Genomic DNA, 24,466 nt, shown 5'->3' on the forward strand with positions numbered 1-24,466 from the left:
AACCAGATTTCTTAAATCAGGCATCTTAACTATCCAGAAATGGACAAACCAACCAACATCCAATGATTCTGTCCGTTTGAATAGCACCAAAATGCAGTTTCTCTCGAAAAAATATACCTTTATGGATGTTTGAAAGACATACTGCATCAAAATATCTTATCCAACAATCCAAAGTTGTGTTATCAACTAAGCATTAGTTTAGGTTTTAAAAGCCAATGTGAATGTTTCCAATGTGGTGCTATGTTGGTGGCATATTCCATTCTTCAAAACGGGAACATCTGTAGTATTTATGCTTTCTCACCCTCTCCCAGTGAGGCAGCATTATGTTGCTGTGATAGTGCTGGGGCAGCCACTGCACCTGGGCTTACTCACCATGCTTATCAGTCTTCTGGGCAGGTATATTAGGGATGGTCTTAAGCAGAACTTTTATTTGAAAGGGTGCAAATTTCTACTGCAGCATTAGCACAGAACGACACCACTGACATTCTCTCCAGCCAAAACAGCTTTTTGAAGGAAAGATCTTTCTATCAGATTTGTAAGAAAATTTATTATGTTCAACTTTTTTTCCCCATGAGCTTCCTAAGGAAGCAATTAAGTGTTTCTTTGAAATTATTCCATTAAGAAGACCAAGACAAACTAAAAAGCATTATCCACTTTGGTACTGTAGTGAAGTTCTGAATGAAGTGAGTCCTCCGGATTCTGGGGTCTAGATTTTATTCCCTGCAAACCAAGATTTCCCCCTGCAAGGGGATGCAGCAAAATATTTGGTTTTTGATAAACAGCAAAAAGCCTACACTTTCTCTTAGTTACACAATGTTGCTAGGGAGATGGTGTAAATACAAATACAAACACAATCATCATTTTGTTGATTTGCATACATTCCATGTGAATGACCTGAGTATACAAAGCAGAACACTGGAATAATGACAATAGCATAAAATGCTGCCAGACTCATTTGCAACACCGTGTAAAAATGAGCAATTAACAATGCATACACAATTACATAATAAGTTCTTTCCATAAAAATTAAACATACTGAAAGTTAAAACTACATCAAAATTACACAGCTGATCCTTGTTAAGCCAGTAACATTATAGGTATATCTTGTTCAAGCAACCATGCTATATCAGCCAGCCCTCCTCAAACTTCAGCTGAACTGAGAGGAAGACACCCTGCACTTTGCATGTCAGCTCAGCCTTTAGAAACAGCTCACAATGGTTTGTAATGAAGCATGCATTTACTGTATTCTTCTTAGTCTTTAGAAATGCTGGTATTCAGAGTTTTTCCTAGAACAGACATTTTCTTTTGTGTTGAGAGAGATTTGCTTTTTTAACCATAAGTATGCTTTGTAGTAGTGATTTTGTGATACTTGCTAATGTATCAATGGTGATTATTTATGGTAATCTGTAATAAAGTAAAGAAACTCAGAAGACAAAGCCTCAGTGTCCTTGTGTATTACAGAACCCTATGAATCTACAGTCGTGCTCTCTACACACTCAGAAGCCGACAATTTAGGTTGTTACAATTACTTATGAAAATTTATTCCCATATTTCCCTACCACAGACATGGATGGAAAGAAAGGCAGAAAACAGAGTATCATGACCGTATGGCACATTAAGGGATGAAGCACACACAAATTGTAAATGTTCAAAAAGGCAGTGAGAGGTTACACATTACATATTGCCTGGCCTATTTGGAGGACTGGTGCACACACTTCTTATGGGTCTTACTGCTGCTAAATAGCTGAGAAGGCTCTGATGTGCCCTTTCTAGACTGGCATATCATCATTCCTACTGGCACCAACTTGCCCGGCACTTGGGACAGCCTCATTAATTACAATCATTAAAATGACAAGGATTTTTTTAATATTATTTTTACTTACAAAGTACCAGGAACATTCAGGATCCATTTTCTGCGTCCATTTCATGTCCAAAACAAAGATTGTAAGATTACATGAACACACTGAGACCACACATTCCTCCTAATTTCACCTCTCAGAATTACACAAATAGGGCCTCACTTGCACAAAAGCTCTGAGAACTAGTCACACTGTAAAAAATAATTTCCACCATAAATACATATTACCACCTGCGGCTGGGTTAACAGACCTACGCCAGGGTGTTTAGAAGCTATCAACACCCTTCTCTGCTTATATCACCAGAAACACAGCATTGATGGGAAACTCCATGGAAACTTCTTTCCACAGTATGTCAGATAAAGAACAGGCAAATAAAAAGCATTTTCTAAAACATTAATGGATTTTGTTTTTTAATAAAGAGGAACCTCTGCCACAGGCATTTAAAAAAGGATGATACAGAAATTAATATTGTGGTAAACCTTACTGCCAGCTTAATGCTCATAATTAAAAGTAATGGAGTAACATAGGCATGTTGCTACACCAGTTGTAGGAGTTTCCACCCCATTAAGTATTGATAAGAACTTATATTCTTTACCAATGCCAGTAGCAATTCATTTTACAAATGCAAATTAAGTTTTATTTTTTATTCTTTGTGAACATGAGTTTTATGCTTGTGCTTTACATTATACTTATATACAAGTCTTGAAACAAATTTATGATGTGTTATGAAAGCATAGTAATATAAATGCCTACCTTTTTCAGGAACCGTACCCCATAGGTAAATATATAGAGGTAAAATGTAAATCTCCACCTGCAAAAGGTACAAGAGATTAACTGTAAGATACAAGTTTACATATTTTACAGTTCAACATATGATTTCTTATAGCACTGCCAAACCACTACACCCTGTACACATCAACAGAAGCTGAAGCAAAATTTTGGTCTGGTCTTCTACAACTTGTTATCAACCACTGTGCTCATCTGCCTGCTTTTCCCACCAGCCCTCTGAAAATAGTGTCTAATTTCACCTAAATGTGACAGGGAAAAAACAAAATTTCAAGGATAATTCATTTTTTAAGTTTCATGAAAACTAGCAGGGCAGTGGAGGAAAGAGGACAATTCTCATGCCTACTGCAGGGAAGTTCACTTGTTACTAGGCACCAGGACAATGATAATAAGAAATTTTATTAAGCCTTGAACAGGTGACTTTAGCATGCTGCACACCAAATACAGACTTGACAAAAAGCATCATCCACAATGACCTGGAAACTCACTTAGCAGATTCCAGCACATGGTTTTAGGGAGAGCATTTCTGTCAGACAGATAGGATGGATACAGGGATATAGCCACAATTTACATCCACTTCCAAAGAATTTCCTTAATAAAGATGATTCCACATTTCCCCAAGTACACATTAAACAATTGTTAGGCTTCTAGCTTTTCTTTTCAGATAGAGGCAAATTAGAAGCTAGGATCAAGATGCCATGGGAAATAAGAGAGAAACCAGCAGGAGATTTAATACACAATCATCCTCTCCTCTTCCTCTATGTCCTTCTCCCTTCCACAGTAAAAAAAGACATACAGGGCATCTTCCTATCTTTTGGACCCATTACTGGCTTAGGAAAGAAGAATCAATGGAAGTATGAGGAAATAAAATCAAAACCTCATGCAGTGTAAATTCTTAGAGGAATTCCTGTTTCTTTTCTTTTTTTTTTCCCTCCAAGGGTTGGAGAGAATACACAAACATGCTTGAGAAACACCAGTGAAGCGCTATTCATAAAGCTTATAGCAGGATAAGATTTAGCTTTCTTAGTGTGAGGCAATACTACAGCATGAATCAACTTCAATTACGTATTTTACAACACTTATGACTCTCTCTCCACTGGCAAAACTATTAGCTTACGGTTAACAGGCACTGAAGCGTGTTCAGACATCAACAGAATGGCTTCAAAACTGAAAATGCTCCTATGTGTAAGAAAGTTAATCCAAACCTTCCTCTTCAAAGCTGCCTTTGCAAGTATTTAGAAAGAAAGTTGTGTCATACATAAATAGCCCTCTGACAAGTTGAGTACAGGAGAGTATAAGAACATCGCTGAGATTTAAAGTGTGATACTTCAACTGAACAGAAACTCTCTTACCCTGTAACCTCCACAACACTGCAGAGATTAATTTATTCAATAGATACTATACAAATACCAATTCCTTCAACAATTCATTCACATGGCTTTCAGCTTTCTTGCTGAAAACATTTTGGAGGCAAAAATGTTAATTTTGTTGGTAGAAATCTTCAGATTGTGCACATGGAAGAAACAGCAAGGATAACAATATGAAGGAAGGTTTTATTTAGGCAAGTTTTCTCATTAGGTCAGTCCTACTGCTAGGAAACCTGTCATTTAACTTCAGGGTTACATACCTAATCTAGTGAACCTAATCTCACTGCTGCTCACTCCCAGTGCCCTTCTGTCACTCTTAAGTGTGAGCAGTTATGATTCCTCACAAAGAGCTTTTTGTTTTAAAAATCCTTACACTATCACCTTTATTTCACATTTCTCCAAGCAAAATGCATACCATATTTGAGGACATTTGTGGCTTGCTGTTGGGAGATGAAATACTCTGTAGAGGAGTTCAAAGGCACTCTAAAGTATTTAAAATACGTTAAGTTTTAGATATTGGGTTTCAGGGATTTTCCAGTCTATATGGACATCTGGAAGACTCTGATTGAAGCATGTGCTGCAGCTGTCTCCTCAGAGGAAATAAAAGGCCTTTTCTTGAAACAAGCAAATTCAGAAACACCGATTTCCCTGTCTAACTTTCCACTCACTTCCCAAAGTGCTGCCAGTGCCACGGATGTGTATTACAGCCACGGACTGCCCTGTAGGAGAATTCCTGGAGTTTTGGAAAAAACTCACAGCGAAGAACCACCAGGTATTATTTGGGACTCCCAAAGACTGTTAGCCTGCTCCAGCTGTCTGAATGCTACAAAGGTGACACATGCATGCAAGTATATGATCATATATGCTATTGGTTGACTTTCCTCTTTTTCTCTACCTACCAAACAAGTCTTGGACTGAGCACCAGAAGGTAAAGGCTCAGAACCGGGTAATAGACAAAGCTGCTCAAAGTGCTAACATCTTAAAAAAATAAGTAATATTGGTAGGTAAAAAAACTCTTCATTCCCGCTAAACAACAGCCACAAAACCTATTCAACAAACTTCTCACTTGGTCAAACTGCAATAAGGAAAAATTCAAAACAAAGCAAAGTCAGAATTGGCCCCCAGCCTGTTTGTCATCTTTAATCAGCTAACTCCGGTGGCAGCTGAGCTACAAAGGACTTTCCACGGCTCTGTACCAGGCTGCTAGCTGCCTTCCTGTGGGCTTCAAAGGGAAATTCTGCCGGCTGAATACCCCAACTGGAATCTCAATCCCACGCGAAGAAGTCCAAGGAGTTTCCCACATTGTTTTACCACTAATTGTAGGTAGTTTACTGCTGCAATTAAGAGCAAAACGTCCACTGGCCAAGGTCAAATAGATTATCACAAGAAGGTTTGAAAGAAAATTAATTTTAAGTTATTATTTATTATTATACAGTAAGTGAATATATCTGGTCTAAGTAGCTAAATTACTACATTCAACATTTTAGTGAATGTTGCACATTAGCTGTTAACACCAATGACCTTAACAACTGGATATACTTCACCTGTAACTCTCTCTTTTAAAATAAAATAAATAAAAAAGACAAAGATGTAACTAGATGCTTATTACCAACAGATTAACATACATTGTGATCTACAAAATCCACATTTAATCAAGTAAAGACCATGTACAGAATGAGTGGCATTTATGAGTGTCGTGGTTTAACCAAAGTCAGCCACAAATCACACAATCGCTCTCTCACTCCCCCCTGCCCCCTTCTTGCCCTCCCCCTACTCCTGGAGGGACAGAGAGGAGAATCGAAAAGAATGCAACTCCCACGGGTTGAGATAAGAACAGTTTAGTAACTAAAGTATAACACAAATCACTGCTGCTACCACCAATAATAATAATAATAAAGGAAATAACAAGAGGAAAGAATACAACACCTCAACACCAGCCGATCGATAACTCGCCCAACCCCACCTGACCAAGCACTGATCGATACCTAGTCCAACCCTGCAGTCTACTAGCCCTTCCGGGTAACTCTCCGTTACTTCCTGGGCATGACGTGCTGTGGTATGGAATACCTCTTTGGCTAGTTTGGGTCAGGTGTCCTGTCTCTGCTTCCTCCCGGCTTCCCCTCCTGCCTGGCAGAGCATGAGGCTCAGAAAGTCCTTGGTCAGACTAAAACATTTGTGTTATCAGCAATGTTCTCAGGCCAAAAGTCAAAACACAGTGCTGCACCAGCTACTAAGAAGGAGAAAAATTACGGCTACTGCTAAACCCAGGACAATGAGGCATTACAACCAGAAGAAATACGCCTACAACAAATGGTCAGAATTAAGGGATGTTGCTGCCATCAGCTTCAGCTACAGAATTAAAAAAAAAGGCAAGGAGTCTATCTGCAGTTGTCAGCTACATGCTGTCAGAAATTCAGTGGCAGATACACCAATAATCCTTTGCACAAGGTCACATACAGATCACTATGCCTCTGAACATAGTGGAAATTGAATTAGCACTCAATTCTCTGCTCAGTTTCCTACTTTGCTGCAGGAAGCCAGTAACCTAAAACTCTGTTGATGGTTTACGGGCATATGAGCAGTTCTCACTCCTCAGCTGACCCTTTTACTTGGTAGCCAAGCAGTAAGAACATCTGTCAGGCTTTGGAAAACATAGTTTCAATTTTGTTCTCTGCCGCATCTCTCTCACACACTCCTGAAAGGTTTTTTAGCCACAACGTTGTCCTGTGTAGGACCATCTTGTCTTGAGAAACTGTTTTGTGTAGCAGAAAATACTCCAAGACCTGAGATGAAGGATATGGAGGAAAGGGACCGGAACTAGGTTATGAAGCTACATTAGTCACTCAAAATCATAAAGACAAGGCCAGAAGGTATGAGACAAATGTTTCATGCAGTGCAGAGCCATCCAACAAGATTAGTCTGAGATGAATTCTCAATTCAATTCTCTTACAACAAGTACTCTAAAGAAATCCATCATTCACAATCTACAGCATATAATTCTTTGTCTCTCTATTTGGGTCTCACTGCAGCCCACTGATGAAGCGATGCAAGCGGAGGCAAACAGCTATGAGTAGGACTCAAGTCCACTTACAGTATATCCCAGTGTCCAAACCACCATAGTATTCTGGGAACTTAGGCAAAATGTTCTTTCTCTCTGCACAGGACATCATAGGAGTGAAGTCTATATTTTAAGTGTGAGATTATCAAGTCTCATTCCCAACTGAATTCACAGAGTGGTAGTTGATTAAGATGGGTGTTTAATTTGTCCTAGTTCCAGCTCTCACAGTTTGAAAAAGCACTTAGCCTGAGCACAGCCTGAATAGCCACAGACCCCAGGGAAGGGCAAATGTGTCCAGTAGCATAAACCCTCTCTAGTACCCTTTCTAGTATCCTGGTGTCCTGGTTTCAAGGTCCTTAAGCATAATCAGCTCATGCTGAACATCCCCAGGTCACTAGGTTTGGGTCACAGCTGGATGTCTCCAACAGGGAGAGTAACAAATTCCTCTTAAATATCAGTAGCAGAGCCCAACAGATGAGGAAAAGCAAGGCAAGATCTATACTAAGATCTGTTCCTCCCAGCAATACTCGCTGCCCTATTACAGCAATACAATAGGGGCCACTAGGTGAAGCACCCCACTGTGGGCAACTGCTACATCAATTCACATTTGTCTGAAAGATGACGACAGCTGAAGCTGCTCTGTTTTGTGAGAATTTGCCCTGGCCCTCATACTTGAAACACTCCTCCAGTCAGTTGTATAAAGAGAAAATTGGAATGACCCACATACACACAATGCATGCTGCTTGAAAGACTTTTTAGGTTAATTTAAATCCAGCAAACCCACATGAAAGCACTCAAGGAACAAATGTTTTGGAAGACTTGATGTGTCTGCTCACAATAGGGTTTATGAGGTTTGCTTTAGTCCTGCACTAGCATGCCTATAAGACGTAAAGATTGAAACAGGCTTGCATCTGGTCTGCTCAAGCTCAGAATAAGGGAAATCAGACCTGTTCACATAAGGCCGTTCTGGCAAATCCTTCAGGTTGTGCTGGTCCTCACACAGCCAGTGTTTCAAAAATGGGCACAACACAATGCACTGAAGAGTCAAGCTAAAAATTGACTCTCCAGTAAAAAACAGAAATCCTTTTCTAACATAGTCTTAAAACAAATGCTCTAGAGCCCCTCAGGATTGCAGCAACAGATCTGACTTCTCTTGTTCAACATGTGATGAGTGCATTCCTGATGCAGAGCAGTATCTTAATCTCCCAACCCTTTTAACTTCAAGCTGCTAATGAAATTTTAAAGATGCTTCAGCATGATACAGAGCACTAAAATGATGGAAAAGTTGAAGAGCCTTTGCCAACTAATCTGGTATATCCTATCATGCTCAATTCCGCAAATCTATTTAAGTGCACACTTGAGCAAGCCCTTCACTGATTTAATGCGTATGTCTAACCAGGTTCCCTTCATCACACTGACAAATTCTGTCCTTAAAATTTTCTTCTCTCCAAGGAAAGGGGCTGCTTCTCTCAAGAGAAAGGCTGAAGAGGCAGTTTTCCCTTTTTTCTATTTCTTTTGCAGGAAGACTGGCTGGTTGGGCTGCAAACAAAAGCACTCTTGCAGAGCCTGCAGCTTTACAGCGTACCCTGGCAGTGCACACCTCTTAGAGCTCAGATGCCAAACCAGTGCCTGCTGCGCAGCAATGGTGTGCAAAGATCCAAAGTTATTCAACTGACTTTTGCCAAGCAAATAGGAAACATAATAAATGCACAACGTTAAAAACTTAACAGCCATTTTGCTTTCAGAACTGCAGCTGTTATTTACAGAAATGCTTTTGCCACTGATTTGCTACAGTCAGGGCCATAAACAATGATGCAAGATGCACTTCAAAACTGCTAATCTTAAAAAGCCCCTCATTTAGCAACTGGCTATGGTCTCACCACATTGCCTGCAGTGAAAGAAACTGGCTCTGAAAAATATTTTCAGAGAAACTGTAGACTCCTTAAGTTTTTCCCTATGGAAATTCACTTTGATAAAAGTTCAGATTTGCAGTACTCAGTCACCTTCTGCTCAACTCCTGGCAGTTGCTGACAGACCTCTGGACTCAGGCTTTGGGTTCAAAGCCAAGCTGAGCCTAATATGAGCTCCACAGGTGCAGGCCATGGTTCTGGAGAAGATGAGAAGTCTTTAACTGCCATCAAGCAGCTTGTTTTCCATTTTAATCCCCAGCCTGACTGAATTGGGCAAGCACGTAGGTGGGCTATTACAATCACTTGCTAACACTGATTTCCTGTGGCTGTGGAGAGTATGTTCACTGTGAAATTGCTCAAAGGAGCATTTCTGAGGCTGAGTTTAAACAGTACTGAATTGTTTCAATTTCCTTTAAATGGGAGGCATTCCTAAGTTTCCCACATGCCCACTGCAACTTGAAGCAGTCCATGTCTTATTACCCTCACGCTGCATTTTTCTGCTCCCCCAAACACAAACAGAGCCTTCAACTTTCTCATTCACTCAAGGGGACTCAATCCAATTACTGCTGCTCCTGACACAGCCAGAGGTACACATTCTGTCTAGATTGTTATGTCTAAGGAGAGGTATTTGGAGGATGATCCCAAAACCAATGGACTCTGAATTTATGGATCAACTTCATATTTGTGACATTGCTTACTGACCTATTGTAGCTCCCTTTTAAAGTTAAAAACAAAAACACCAACAAAAAGCAACCTTTCCCCTAAACCAACAACAAATCCGCACCAGAATAATTATTTTTAGGCAATAAACAATGTAAAAATAGGAGACAGACCACAGAAAAAAATAATGCTTCCAAAATATAAGACTACTAGTACCTTGAACATATAATGGTCTCGCTGACCTTGAACATATAATGGTCTCACTGATTTAAATTTAGGACCTTCTGTATTGTATCACAAGCATTGATCTTACACCACTTAAGTTGTACAAAACTGTGCTATTATATAAGGCACATGACAATTCAAATGTTACTGTGTTCTACTCCGAGCCGTCTTTTTTGGATGTTTTGCCTTCCCCAATCAATGCCCTAACACAAACCAGCAGTGAGCAGTGCTATCCCACAGCACAGGATTGTTAGGGAATTGGTGGATGACTAGTAGTACTTCATACCCTGCATAACTATCTAGAAGAGTAAAGCAACAAATCGCTACCTTCTTTTGAGACATCAGCTTTTTATATAATTGAGAAAATCAGAGTTCCAACACTTTGCCAGACAGAACTCAATATAGAACAGGGTAAGGCAATTTGATAGTTCAAGTGGCATAATTTCAGTATTCAGCCTGGTATGCATGGACATATGTTTTCACTTGCAAATGTTCAGAGATCTCTCCTGCTTAATTTCTACTCCAAGTTCCAATATCACAATCTCCTTCACCTAATGAAGTTTTCTTAAAATAATGCTTTATTAAATCCTACATCTGTATGTGCCTAGATCATGAGACCTCTACACTGAAAACCCAAACATAAACCAGATCAGAAACACCATTAGTGCACAGGACAGCTCCATGGCATACTTTTGATCGGTTCGGAAACTGGATAGAAGTGCAACTCACCTTTGAACAGTCTGTACCCTCTACTAACTCTTTACTTATCTCTGTTACTGATAACCAGTCTTACACAAAGCTACAAGTGTAACAATATGGTTGATGGCAATAGTCCCACTGCTCCAATTTGCTGCTTCCCAGGATTTATGTGATGGTAACTTGCTGTTTTTTCTGCAAAGCCTAGTAGACGCAAATGGATATAAAGAATGTTAATTAAAAAAACAAAAATAATCTTGCTTTTTTTGGCATGACACTGCTGTTCAGTTAAACTGGAGCGACCATGCAAATGGTAAATATTCCCTGCACTGTGGTTAAGCAAAAGTTATTTGATGAAGGAGACAGTTACGCACAGCTCACCAAGATGTGCAAAATAGCAGGTATGATAAATTGAGAAATCTTTATTGCTTTCCTCTTCAATTTTCTGGCTTAGGATTTGACTGTCATCTGATTTTCCTCTTGGCTGCAGTTTGAATCAGCTATTTAATATTTAATGTTACAGTGCCACTTGAGACCAGTCCTGTCCTAAATCTGTACGCTCAAAATGGCAGCTCTCAAAGTCTTAAGAGCAAAATTTAGATGTGCAGAAAAAGGAAAGGAAGCAAAGTACTAAATTTTAAAGTGATGCAGTTTTATAAATAATAAAGCATGTTTATATAATTAGACCAGAAAAGATGCATAATACAATAGGTGTTTTGGTAATTCCTTCTAGGTTACATAGCTTTAACAGTTATGCAAGTGTTCTCTTCTGAGTGCTTCACAGACTATATGAAATAAAGCTCTGATAAGGCCTCAGAGATTTATTAGGATTCCCAAATCTTGCCCTAAACAGAGGTACTACTATCTGGAAAGCTTATGGCAAGAGCACACAGAAAAAAATAGGTGCTGCTGCCATTTTGCTCCCTGTCTTCTGATCAACAGAACTTGTTTCCCACCAGTGATGTTCAGTGCACACAGACAAGTCTTGGAGAGAAAACTGACACAGTCTTTCCAACCTGGACCTCTGGTCTCCGTACTTAATAGTGATCTCACAAGTTACCTGGTTACAAACATGGCCTTTCAGCACCCCTTTGGATACCACAAAAGCCACACACTGTCCCATTCTTTTCTAGTTCTAGAGGAACAAAAACTTTCAGACTGCATCAGCTTTCACCAAGCAATGCTGTCCCAGCCATGACGGCAAATATGTGTGCGTAACGCAACTTTTGTGACAGGCTTTGTGACCAGCCTGCATTAGCAGTTTCCATTTTTTTCTCATGCTGACTGTTACTTTCCTGTAGCATTAAGTCATCTGCCTCAGACTGATTTTTAGCCTGGTAAAGCAGATGCTGATCCCTTACGGGTATTGATCTTTCCAGAACTGGGCCAGGTGTTAGGGCTGTTTCTCCATTTCCCTGAAGAAAATGTCTAGCTGTGTAGCATACGTTGAGTTTATGCACAGCAACCACATCCCCATTTCCCATGTTCTGCCAGTGAGGAGGGGCACAACAAGCTGTGAGGAAGCACAACCACGACAGATGACCCGAACTAGACAAAGGGCTATTCCAAAGCATAGAATGTCATGCTATTCCACAGCATAGAGTATCATGCTCAGTATGTAAACTAGGGGGAATTTTCCACATGGGGCCGAATGCTGCTCAGGAATGAGCTGGGCAATAGTCAGTAGGTGCTGAGCAATGGTATTGTGCATCACTTCTGTATCCTGGGTTTTATTCCTTTCTCTCTTTTTCCTATTATTATTATTGTTATTATATTTTATTTTATTTCAATTATTAAACTGTTCTTATCTTAACCCGTGGGTTTTACCTTTATCCAGTTCTCCTCCTGATCCCACCAGGAGGCATGGAGAGAGAATTGAGGGAGCAGCTGTGGAGCATTTAGTTGGAAACGACCTTAAGATCATCTACATCTGAAGAAAGTACTCAGTTCAGCTTTTGCTAAAAAGCATGAAAGTATGGTATTGGACAACTTAATGCAGAAGACAATGCATTAAATGCCTGTAAGAGAAAAATATTAAACAACATAGAAGCTAAATCTCCATTGTAACTCTGTGCCTCTGAACAAGACACACACAGTTCATGTATCTATAAAATGAAAGGTAATAAAGTGTAAGATAAAACTGTGGAACAACATAAATACGAGGAAGAAGAAAGGAGTATGGACTTGCATGCCAAATCATTCACTGCCATGTATAAAATAAAACTTTTCTGCCACTATTGTTCAGTGACTAAGGTAGTTTGATATGGCTTGACTGGGACTATCAACCTGTAGAGAACAAGTTATACTCAAGTTTGTTTCTTTTGGTAAAAACTAAAATAGGGAAAGATACCAATTAGTTTTGGATTACTGTGCCTGTGCAGTTTGCAGTCCCCTGCGGAAAAGAAAAACCTGCTACAAAAGGCATCCCCCAGGAGCTACTGTTGGGCCAAATCTGTATGGATTCAGTGTGAATTTGGCAAACACCATTTGCTAGTGCTACACACGCAAAAAAGCTAGTAACTCTGAAGACAACAGAAATGGGTGTAAGAAGAGTATCCTAAACTAGCATTTTGTTCACTTCTCTTTCTCTTCTAAATTAAAGTCATAGTAGAACTTGACATCTGTATTTACTGAAGACCCAAAAATGCGCACCCACATAAGAATGGGGAATTTATTCTGAATCTTTTTATGAAGAAATACCTGCTTGTATTGTATTTCATAAAGTTATTATAGCCTAAGTAAACATTCCTCATGTCACTTTCATACTGCAAATATATAATAGGTGAAACAAAAGCATAGATTGGATTGGTAACAAGATGAACATCTTAGAAAAGAGAGCTTTCTAGTAAAACACAATGCAATAAGGAGGTGAAAAGTACACGGCAAAAATTGCATGAGTAACCACTAAGGCATATCAAGGAAGCAAATGCCAAACCTACAGGATAAAAGCAATGAAAAAAGCAGAACATGCTGTGAAAGGGAAGAAGAGAAATGTTTTTACTGTCTTTCTCCTTTTCCACTCAGCTTTTAAATCCAATATCACAGATAAAATACAGAACTGACAAGCACCATTACTGATTTGAGAAGTAAATGCAACTTTCACTATTAATAGATAATAACTGCTTTACATGATTTGCTATTCTACTTGGGCAAGAATAGTTTTATTACTGGAAAGTTTCATTTAAGGGACATTAAAAAAGCCCTCAAATGTTGGCAGCAATAAAATATTTTTAACAAGTGAACAAGAGGTATCAGTTCCTGAAATCTACCACTTAGGAGAGATCAACATCACAGAAAAACACATTAACAAATGGTGAAGAAGCAGCAGCCCAATGCTTCAAAAGTAAAACAAGAGAGAGAAATTTGCAGAAAACCCTGTACTGAATTCACAGAAGATGCTCCTCAGTCAAGAGTCAGTTTAAGCCCTGTGAATCCCATCTACTAAGCATCAAGAGTAGTCTTGGTATCTGTAGCATCTCAGACTGAGCCCTTGCTTTCTTAGCTGTACATCCCTTATGGCTCTTCTGAAAAATCCCAGCTCTGTCTCCATGTTCATAGAATCATAGAATCATAGAATAGTTAGGGTTGGAAATGACCTCAAGATCATCTGGTTCCAACCCCCCCCCCCCCCCCCCCATGGGCAGGGACACCTCACACTAAACCATGTCACCCAAGGCTCTGTCCAACCTGCCCTTGAACACCGCCAGGGATGGAGCATTCACAGCTTCCCTGGCCAGCCCATTCCAGTGCCTCACCACCCTAACAGGAAAGAATTTCCTCCTTATATCCAATCTAAACTTCCCCTGTTTGAACCCATTACCCCTTGTCCTGTCACTACAGTCCCTGATGAAGAGTCCCTCCCCAGCATCCCTATAGGCCACTTTCAGATACTGGAAGGCTGCTGTGAGGTCTCCATGCAGCCCTCTCTTCTCCAGGCTGAACGGCCCCAACTTTCTCAGCCTACCTTCATACGGGAGGTGCTCCAGTCCCCTGATCATCCTCGTGGCCCTCCTCTGGACTTGTTCCAGCAGTTCCATGTCCTTTTTATGTTGAGGACACCAGAACTGCATACAATACTCCAGATGAGGTCTCACAAGAGCAGAGTAGAGGGGCAGGATCACCTCCTTCGACCTGCTGGTCACGCTCCTTTTGATGAGGCCCAGGATATGGTTGGCTTTCTGGGCTGCAAGCGCACACTGAAGCCGGCTCATGTTCATTTTCTCATCGACCAGTACCCTCAAGTCCAAGTAACTTTTCTGCAGTGTTTGGCAACTTCCTTTAAAGCTGAGGCTGACCAAAGAAGGTAATCAGCCTCTTCCATAACGAAGACAGTTCAAGAAGTGCAAAACACAAGAAAGCAGCAGCTACTTCAGCTTTTGCAGTTTTCCTTTAGTTGCCTTTAATTGTTACATTGCCACTGTGATTTTGAACTCGTGTTCCCGTTATTAGAACTTAGGGAAGAATTATTTAATTTCCATAACATAAAATAATGATGAGCACACACAAGCCGCAAGAGAATGGAAACCTAGTTAATTTATTATAACCTTGCTTAATGTGCAGTGGATAATGTTAAGTGCTGGTATCTTTGCAGGACCAGCACATGAGTTAATTTAAATTTATTAACTGTGTTAAAAACTGTGTCAGAGAAGGCAGCAAGGGCAGGGAATTCAAAGTTTTAACTAATCCAATTTGAGGGAAGAGGGGAATTTCATAAGATGCAAAATTAAAAGTGCTTACAGCATAGTCTAAAAATACAGTGAGCATGGTCTGAGGACATGGCATGGAAATCTTTGCCTGTCTGCTCCTGCAGAACAGCATGGGAACAGCACTGTTGATTCCTGACACTTAACTAATGTTTTCATTTTCCCCTAACCCCGTGCTTGGGCAATGAAACATCCTGAGACCAAACCCAAAAAGAGAAAATAGAGATCATACATCAGATTCACACATAAGCATGGCAGATATGGTAGGAAAGGATTATGAGGCCAACTGCTAACCTTGAACAATTCTGGGGTCTGTTTCATACTGGTCCCAAACTAACTTAAGTCTCTTGAGGAGCATATTTAGGAGTTGCAGTAAGTCTACCTTCCCCCTCACCAGACTGTTCGGCTTTCTAAAGCAGTGGGACAGCTGCACGACAAGAACAGACCCAGAGCCTGTATTTTACCATTCAAAATTGAGAAATAATGGTAGAGTTAGATATAGATTGTAAACAGAGCCATAGGAGCAGCTGTTCAGCAGAAAAGCATTCATTCGCCCAGCCAGTGTTAATCTAAGCACTTCCAGAGCTGGCAGCAGGAAGAGATGCAGCTACATACAGCATTGCATGGCACACCATGCCCTGCTCCGGCAGTCTCCCCTCTTCTCCCTCCACCACACCAAAACCTGAGCTTTTACACTGGATGCAAGTACTTCTCATGCCTCCTGAGTTACCTGGATGCATGTATATCTAGACCACCACAAGCAACAGTACTCCAGCATACTTATGTGTCCACCTTGAGACCCACAACAGGAAAATCTGACTGACAAGCACCCTATGATTTTATGCAGGGTGACCTTTAACCCCAGTAAGCATAGTGTCCTGCTCTACAAAACAGCTGTACAGCCAGCTGCCTGGCACAGGACAGGGCAAACGGGAGGGCAAGGGCACAAAGGTCAGGGAGGTGGCCTTTACTACTCACTAGGGCTGCAACAGTAGCCTGTGCTCCTGAATAGAGCCTTAGCCAGTGTGTGCAAGTATGCCACAGCACCAAAGTGCATGATAAAAATCATAAAAGGATATATAAATAAGCTACTTGTCCAGCCTGGACACCAAAGAAATGTGAATAGAGTCTAATACAGAAGGCTCAGAAAAGCAAAACTAAAGGCATAAACCCTCAGCAAACCACACAGTAGCAGCTGGGTGTCATTGCCAGACTCTGCCTGCAGAAGCACAAGTGCTGAGCAAGCTGTGTTTTGGAGAGCAGTTAAGTGCAAGATGTTAGTCCTGATACATCAGAGAGCAAGTGTTAGAGCAGAATTAAAGTTGCTGTCAGTGGCTGCACTATGTTTCCACAACTTGAAAACTAGGACAGCTTGCCAGCCATTAACTCATTCATGTGTTCAGGGACTCAGGTTATCAATTACTGTAGTTTATGTAACTCAAGGCAACTAGTGCTGTCTTACCCTCTTTCTCTTGGAACAGTGAAGCCATGAGTGAACCAGCTCTGAACGACACCATAAGAAAAAGAGTATTTACCCTAAATAAAAAGCTTCACCAATACTCTTCTGCACTGACTTCACATGTGGCTTAGTAAAAACCAAATTCAACTCTGTCTACCGTGGTATCAGACAAAGGAATCTGTAATGTACATAGTATTGAGCTATTTACATCTTATCCTGATGTAAAATGGGCCAAGATTTCCATCTTAGCTTTATATAAACAAAACCGACTCCAGGTCTTTTTGCACAGCACTGTTTTCCCTGACATGAGTCTCAGTTTAAATTCCTCACTCTCTTTTACCTTCTAATGAGGTCTTGCATTCAAACGCATCCCTTTTCCTTTTCCGCGGTATTAAGGGAATAATAGGTCCTTGAATGCATCACCCCAGAAACTAGATGTACCTCTTACACTACTGTGATAAAAATCACAGTATTTTACATGCTTACTATAGATAACAATTACTAGATCATCTTTGCTACTCTCTATACTTTAGTTGCCACTTGTTTGATGACTTCAATTAGTCTCCTTTTTGGCATCTGTGACTCATCTCAATTTCCCCACCACCTGCAGCTATAATAAACTCTTCTCGCATTCAGTGAAGGTCACATCTTGTCTGTTCTGGAACAATTTTGCAAACTCCAACTCCCTCCACATCTCTTTGAAAACCTATGTCCTCCCTTGCCAAGCTGCATTGCAAATCTGCCAGCACCTGAGGCCTTACTCCCTACTATGTCCTTCAAGCCACAAACGCCATCTACCCACATGGCTCTTCTCTTTCTTATCTCTGTACTTCAGTTTCTGCATGGATGTTACTTTGTAGCTAAAGACTTAAGATTAGTCTTTGCAACAGTTTTCTAAGCAAATTGTTGCATATATATAGTATATATTCTACATGCATATATTATATATAGTATCCATAGCATATATGCTATATCTATTTATAAGCACAATTCCAAATAATCTGGTTGCCCAAGTAAATAAAACAATCTTTTTAATTACCTGAATTATTGCCTCAGGAGACCAATGAATTCCACAACAGAAACATGAAATCCTGTTTGATTACTCATGAGTGTGAAAAATTGTTTTCACTATTCAATTTTGAATATGCTCCTTTCCTTTTTTAATTTAATACCTCCTGGTTCTCGTACAATGAGACAGGCAGATGCCATTCTCCTTTTATTCTCTTTATACACATAATCACTTCCATATGCTTTTATCTTGTACTAAGACTACCCTCTCCAACTGTCTCTCTGATCTGCACAATCCTTGTAGCATCTACAGTCACTGTGCTGCTATTTGCATCTGCAAAGCACCATATTGTCACACTACATTTAATGAAAATTTTAATTAAACATGACAATGGAACAGTTTGTTCTTCTTACACCAGTCTAGCAGCACAATAGGAAATAGTGCCAGGCAACCCAGTTCTATAGGTTTCACCAGTAACAGATCTATTCCCTTCAAAGACAGCATTTCCAAGTAGTGCAAGAGCTAGCTTTTGTTATTCCCCCTTTCCTTACACTAACACATCATTAAATCCCTATCACCTGACATATGAATCCTTACCCTGACATTTCACAGAGTTCAAGGTTGCAAGAGACCAGCTAGGTTGGATGGGCTCATATACACTGGATAGAACGTACCCAGGATCTATTTCACACTCATATATGCTCTGAAACTTCACAAGGATTTGTTGGGTTTTTTTTTTATTGCTGCCCCTCCTTTCCTTTGTTGTCTTTCATCTCTGCAAAACAGATCCACATTTCTGAAATACTAAGATCGATGCACTTCACTTTGCCAGAATGGTGTTTTTACAGCCTGACACCAAAGGTGCTGCTTGCCCTATGGCACAATGTAGAGTCATCTGCTTGGAAAACATGATATCCCAGCTGGAAGAGTCAGATTTGGTAAATTTTATATCCACGTCATCTGTCTGGAGGAAACCCTGGAGTGAATTATCTTTTCAGTGAACTATCCTTTCAATAGGGCCTGTACTCCCTTCTTGAAAGAAGTAGCAACACCACAGAAGGGAGTCCAGCAGCAAATCAGTATTCATGAAGTGCGGCCCACGGGAGATAAGATTGCCCGGGGCAAAACAAAGCATGGCAGTGACCCTTATTTTCCAGGTTTGGTTCCACTGCGAAGGCAAAGTTGACCTTTTTTTTTTTTTCAGATATTATTTTGTTTCAAGTAAATGAGAGCAGAGATCTTCAAGCTGCTGTTTTTAGAGACACACAGGATGCTGAAAACAATGATGGAACCTCTCAAGTTTGATAATACCAAGAATCCAATTTTGTTATTAGCTGTTCTTTCTCTAGACGTTCTACCTTAGAAATCACACAGAAGGGTTACGGCTCCCTTCTAGTGATTAGAAGCAAAACCAAACAAGAACATGCTTTTTGCTTTACGAGGAATATATGGCTATTTAAGAACCACCAATTTACTTTCACCATCAGTTCTATGACATACTGCTATTAGGATTCATTGACACGAAGGTTCCCTTTCCTTTTAGTGGAAAGATACACGTTACTTAGTTACATGACATTCAGTAAAGAAAAATAAAAATAAAGTAATCAATAAAGACCTTCAGAAAACACCACTGAAGTAGTCTTATTTCTGATGAAGCCTGTCAGATTCAACTTTTACTGCTCTTTCAAGTACAACTAGTACAAACCAATAAGGACTTCACATGGCAGGGTGGGGGATCACAACTGTGGGTGGGACTCTGTATGTGTGTAATAAACAATTGTTGGTTCCAACAAAAAAAAAAATCTTGCCGGCCATGAAGGTTTATTCTAAGTGAGAGTAATTTCTCAGATAATTAATTTTAACAGAGCACACTGTTTTACAAAGATAGGTCATGTAGCATGAGCTACAACATAAAGAGTTGTTCCTCTTTTCTTTTGATAAAATAAGCTTGTCACATCTGAAGTGCACAGACAGCAGCAGCAAACAGTGACACTGAAACTTCTTCAAAGTAGGATGCCTCAAGATTCATTTTGCAAAGTGCTACACTTCACTGAGTGGAATTAAAGAAAAATCTGTGTTCCCACTGTTTAGCCTTGACTTGATGCTCCCCTTGGTTAAAAGAAGTTAGCTTGGGCAGCTTCTCAGCTTGACACTGACACTCAGAGAAACTGGGTCAGTCATAGCCAATCACAGCTGGAAAGACAGCTTCTTTGGCTTTCCCTTTACAGGTCTGTTTTAGCACAGTAGTGTTTTGAGTGAGCAGCTTTGGGAAAACCACCTTATTGCCTAACCAGAACCAAAGCAGTCTCTTGGCTGTAAAGCCAGCTATTGTTCTTGAAGAAATACTCTTCCTCTTATTCTTCCTGCATGACTCCCTTTGTTTTAAGGCCATAGTGAGGAGAAAGGAAAAGAAAATAAATTAAAATAAAAATCTACATCCAGACTCAGAGAGGCCTACACAAATGTACACTTCCCACTCCTCAATGATATCACACAATATTGCGTTCTTCAGACCCCACTATCAAATATAAAGCAGCAGCTCCAGTACTGCTTCTGTGAAGCACCAATGAATATTTCTCTCAAGGTCATACAAAGCTAACTGAAATACTGAAAAGTTGTTAAGGATCAGCAAGAAAAATATGCAAATGACTCACCTTTTTCACCTGCCTAAACATTTATCAGTCCTATTGATTGTTTCAGTACAAAGTATTCCAGAAGAAAGAAATCATGGCAACTACTTAGAGGCTTCCAGTACTCTATCTCTCATTGCAGAATTTAATGCTATTTCACTGTGACTTCCGGAATTTTTGGATTTTCCTTGATGCTTTCTCTTTCAGGGGAACCTGCTGTTCTATGACTATCTGTCAAGAGAAGCACCTGTCCCAGGAACACCCAGATGCAGCACACAGCTCGCTGCAGGACATTGCAAGAAGGAGCAGCAGAACTAAGCATCTGCCCAGTTAAAAACATTCCAGAATTATAACAACAAGGAAAACCTCTAACTTTTTATCAGCATACTAGTTAGGTGTACAGGGTCCCTTTCACGAAGCAGGTAATTGAGCTACCAAGACTTTTGATCTCCTGAACATACCAGAGCAGCAGAGGAGAGGTTATGCCTCATACCTGTGAGAGCATGAGAAGCAACAGCCATTCCTGCCCCATGGAAAACAGCAGGGGAAAATAGGGAAGATTTGGTAATTCTATGGCCATTGAACAGTAACTATCACACTCGGCCCAGAGCACGTAGCACAGCTTTACAGACCTATCCCCTTGTTCTTTTTCCTGGTTGTGAAATGCTGATTGCAAGTAGCTCTAAGGCAGCTGAAAACCTATATTCACAAATCAGAATTAAATGGACCTGCAATGCCATTTTACCACATATTTTTGCTTGCATCTCAAAGATTATTGTATTCAGCAGTATTTTAGAAGCTAACTTAAGAGGGCCTGAGGCTATTAAAAATTCAGAGCTAGAAGCTTTTTGATGCCTATTTATTTTCTAGTGCTTTACTGCTACACACAAAGCACAGACTGATGAATTCCTTTATGTGTTTTGTGAAGATACGTATTACCACAGTTCAGAAATTCAACAACCAAGCAGCTGTCTGATTTCTTTCCACTGCATAGTTATTTTTCGAGTGCAATTTTGTTGGAGAATTACTCTGCTAGTTGAAAGAAACAATATGGCCAAGAAGTTGTAAATTGCCCCTAAAATTTTCACAGAAATGTGCATGGCAAGCAAAAAAAAACCCCAACAAAGTAGAATCTGTATAAACTGGTCTCCATCTATACACACACATGCGCATACGCCCATATATATATACAGCTATAGATAGATAAAATCTCCCTAAAAACATCATGCATAAACACAATGAAACAGTTTCAATTCCCCAGTAAAAAGAATATGTGCTAGCTAGGAGATGAGACAGAGACTCTTTTCTCCACTACATCAAAACTAAAAGGCATCCACTTACAGATACTTTAGTATCCAAGCTTCTTCTAGAGAAGAATGGGGGAGGTGGGAATAAATCTTTGGCTCTTCATTTGGCACATTTCCATGTTTTCATATGCAGATTGTTGCATAAACTCAAAAAGCTCTCTCAGGCACGTGTTTCTGCCAGCCACTCCTTCGAAACCACATCTGATAATCTGCTTGCTTAAATGTATATAGCTGTAGGACAGACCAATCATGAGCCTGATGACATTCCGAAGTCCCAGACTAACAACTCAGGGCATCACAGGTTCTTTCACTTTGCTCTAGACAACAAGGGAGAAGAACAGGTACACACTGGTAGCATGAGCAGAAGTGCAGTACACCAAAACTGGGAAGAAACTGAAGTGGTTTGAAAGTCACTACTGCATTGGCCTTCTGACTCATCAGATATTAACAAAGACATTCTTGGATCCTGTATTCTATCTGTCCATCAGCAAAGTCACATTCATGGTCTTCCAAGATTTATATCCTCCCAGTTGCCTCCAGCATACCGTGAAGCCCTTTCCCCACTAGATTTATTCCATGTTTGGAATTCCCCCTGCACTAAATTAAGATGCAACATTCTTCCTTAAGGCATTTTTGGAAACTTTTTTGTAGTCAGAAGCTTTTATTTTCCCCTGCGCTAGAACTATTCTGCAGCATAGTTGTTAGAGCATTTGATCCAATTTATATCACCTGCCTATAGAGACGCTGATAGTCCTCTCCAGAAACAACTTTTAGCATTGCAAAGTACTGCAGACACTCTCCATGAATAACACAGAAACCACGCAGGCTTCAGAAAAGACTCAAGATAGCGCACTTTCTGTGCGTTCTCATGCACTATATAGAGAGCAGAGTACTACTACTCTTGCTCAGGAGAAAGCTTGTCTTTCCTTGATGTTAGGTTGTGCCATGGGGACAGACAGAAAGGAATAAAAAGCAACAGAAACGCATGGCAGTACAAAAGGGTTACTTTGCACACCCAGTTAACCACTTTTTTTTCTCCATTATGCACCTTGGATCTTTCAAGTTGAAGGAAGGAGCAAACTGCCTATATTCCCACAAGAGAAAGAAAAGCTCTCCCCTGCAGCTAATATAATAAGGTAAGTGCCTGGGCATTACAATCTGAGGTTATGCTAGGTGGATGCCTTTCCTAGCAACTGCAAACACTCTTCTGCTAACTCCAAGCTTCACGTCAGAATCACCAAATCCTTGAGAAACAACCCATTGATTTGTTAGTAAAATAACCCTCAGGATCCCATTTATCATAGTCTTTCTGACTAATACTGGATCATGAGTCATAGCCCAATGAAATTATCTATTGCATATAGGTACTAATAATTATAACATGTGAAATCTTAAGCAGGCATGCAATGCCACTGAAGTCTCGCCATTACTGGTCTCCAGAGCTCCAACAATCAAATGGTGCTGTCTTTCAGGCTGCCACACAAAACTCTATGGGGTAGTTGCTGGTTAAGGTTCCTGACAAGTAATTTATTTTCACTACAATGCTGTGGCAAAACCAGAATCTACAAACAAGAGACTTTATTACTGCCTTTTCCTTCATATACACCATCTGCTAATGCCCAGGACATCCAACAAAGGCTGGCAGCAAAGAAATTATTCCATGTTTAACTCTGTTTAGGTCCAGAATTGCCACTGCTTGAAAAGAAAAAGAAGGAAAGGTGTTGAGAAAGTGAGAAATCAGGGACAAGAAAAATCTGATCATTAAGTTACTGGTTTAGTGTGCTTGGGCCTGGATCTCAAGTGTCATTTGTCTCAGGCAAGCATATTTGTCACTGAGTTTCACTCTCAGTCTTTGTCCTATTGGAAACTCTCGGCCTTTTTCCTACTGAAGCTCCTCTACCTTAGAAAGTACCGACATTACTCGCTTGCCAAGTCAGATAAGGCAGTCAGAAATGGCCTACTGCCCTTCTGGCACAGCTGCCTTCTCTGCATCATGGAAAAGCCATTCTGGGCCCAAGGCTTACTTTTTCTAGCAGCACTGAATCATCTCCGTATAAAAAAAGAGTTGAAGTTCTTTTTAAGCAGCTCCACATTTGCTGTGGGTTCTGTCACTTTTCTTCCCAAGTCACAGCCAATCAATAAAGTTGCCAGAAAAACTGAAGTCTTCTCTGGAAGGACATCGGCAGCAGCTCAGCAGTTGAAGGCGTAGGTGGGGATCACTGTCATTTTTCTTGCTCTGTGCCTGCTTATTATGTAAGGGCACATTTTCTTCTGTCGGGGCTACAAAACTCTCCACTGGCACGCCAGTTACTGAAGACTCAGAGTGCTACTCTTCCCACAACTGTCATGGGAATATGTGCTTCATGTCACCCAGAGCTCCAAAGAAGCTGCCACACATAGACTCTTCATCCAAAAAGCCACTACAGTAACTTAATAGCTGTGAAAAAGCTACAGACATCATACAGAAGGATTTCTTTGCTTAAACATACCAAAGTGAGTACACACTTAGTGCCCTGACAGATAGGCTTAACTACACAACCATTTAACATCCACACCGAGGTGGGGAAAAAGGGTATTCCCTGGCTTCCCAGTGCTATTCTGACTACCTGCCAACAACTCCACCCAACGTGCATGATAGGACAGCTAGAAGTAAAAAGCACCACTGGAAATAGTCTTGGGACAACGCACATGTGGTCAGTTGAGTAACACCACATTCTCACAGCACCTTATATGCAGAGAGATGGAGAGGAAATTCCCACTACACCTTCTGCAAACCACAAGCAGACAGAACCTGAAC

General features: G+C 40.4%; 1 protein-coding gene across 2 annotated transcripts in view; it reads right to left on the minus strand.

Annotated features, from left to right (window-relative positions):
• Positions 1-24,466, minus strand: part of CERS6 (ceramide synthase 6) — a 123,076-nt gene that overhangs the window by 57,897 nt on the left and 40,713 nt on the right. For both annotated transcript variants that reach the window (XM_065670475.1, XM_065670474.1), the window contains exon 4: positions 2,613-2,670. In XM_065670475.1, coding sequence (XP_065526547.1) covers positions 2,613-2,670 — 58 coding nt within the window. The remainder of the gene's footprint in view (positions 1-2,612; positions 2,671-24,466) is intronic.

This window comes from Lathamus discolor, chromosome 3 (assembly GCF_037157495.1).
Source record: "Lathamus discolor isolate bLatDis1 chromosome 3, bLatDis1.hap1, whole genome shotgun sequence".
Lineage (NCBI taxonomy): Eukaryota > Metazoa > Chordata > Aves > Psittaciformes > Psittacidae > Lathamus > Lathamus discolor.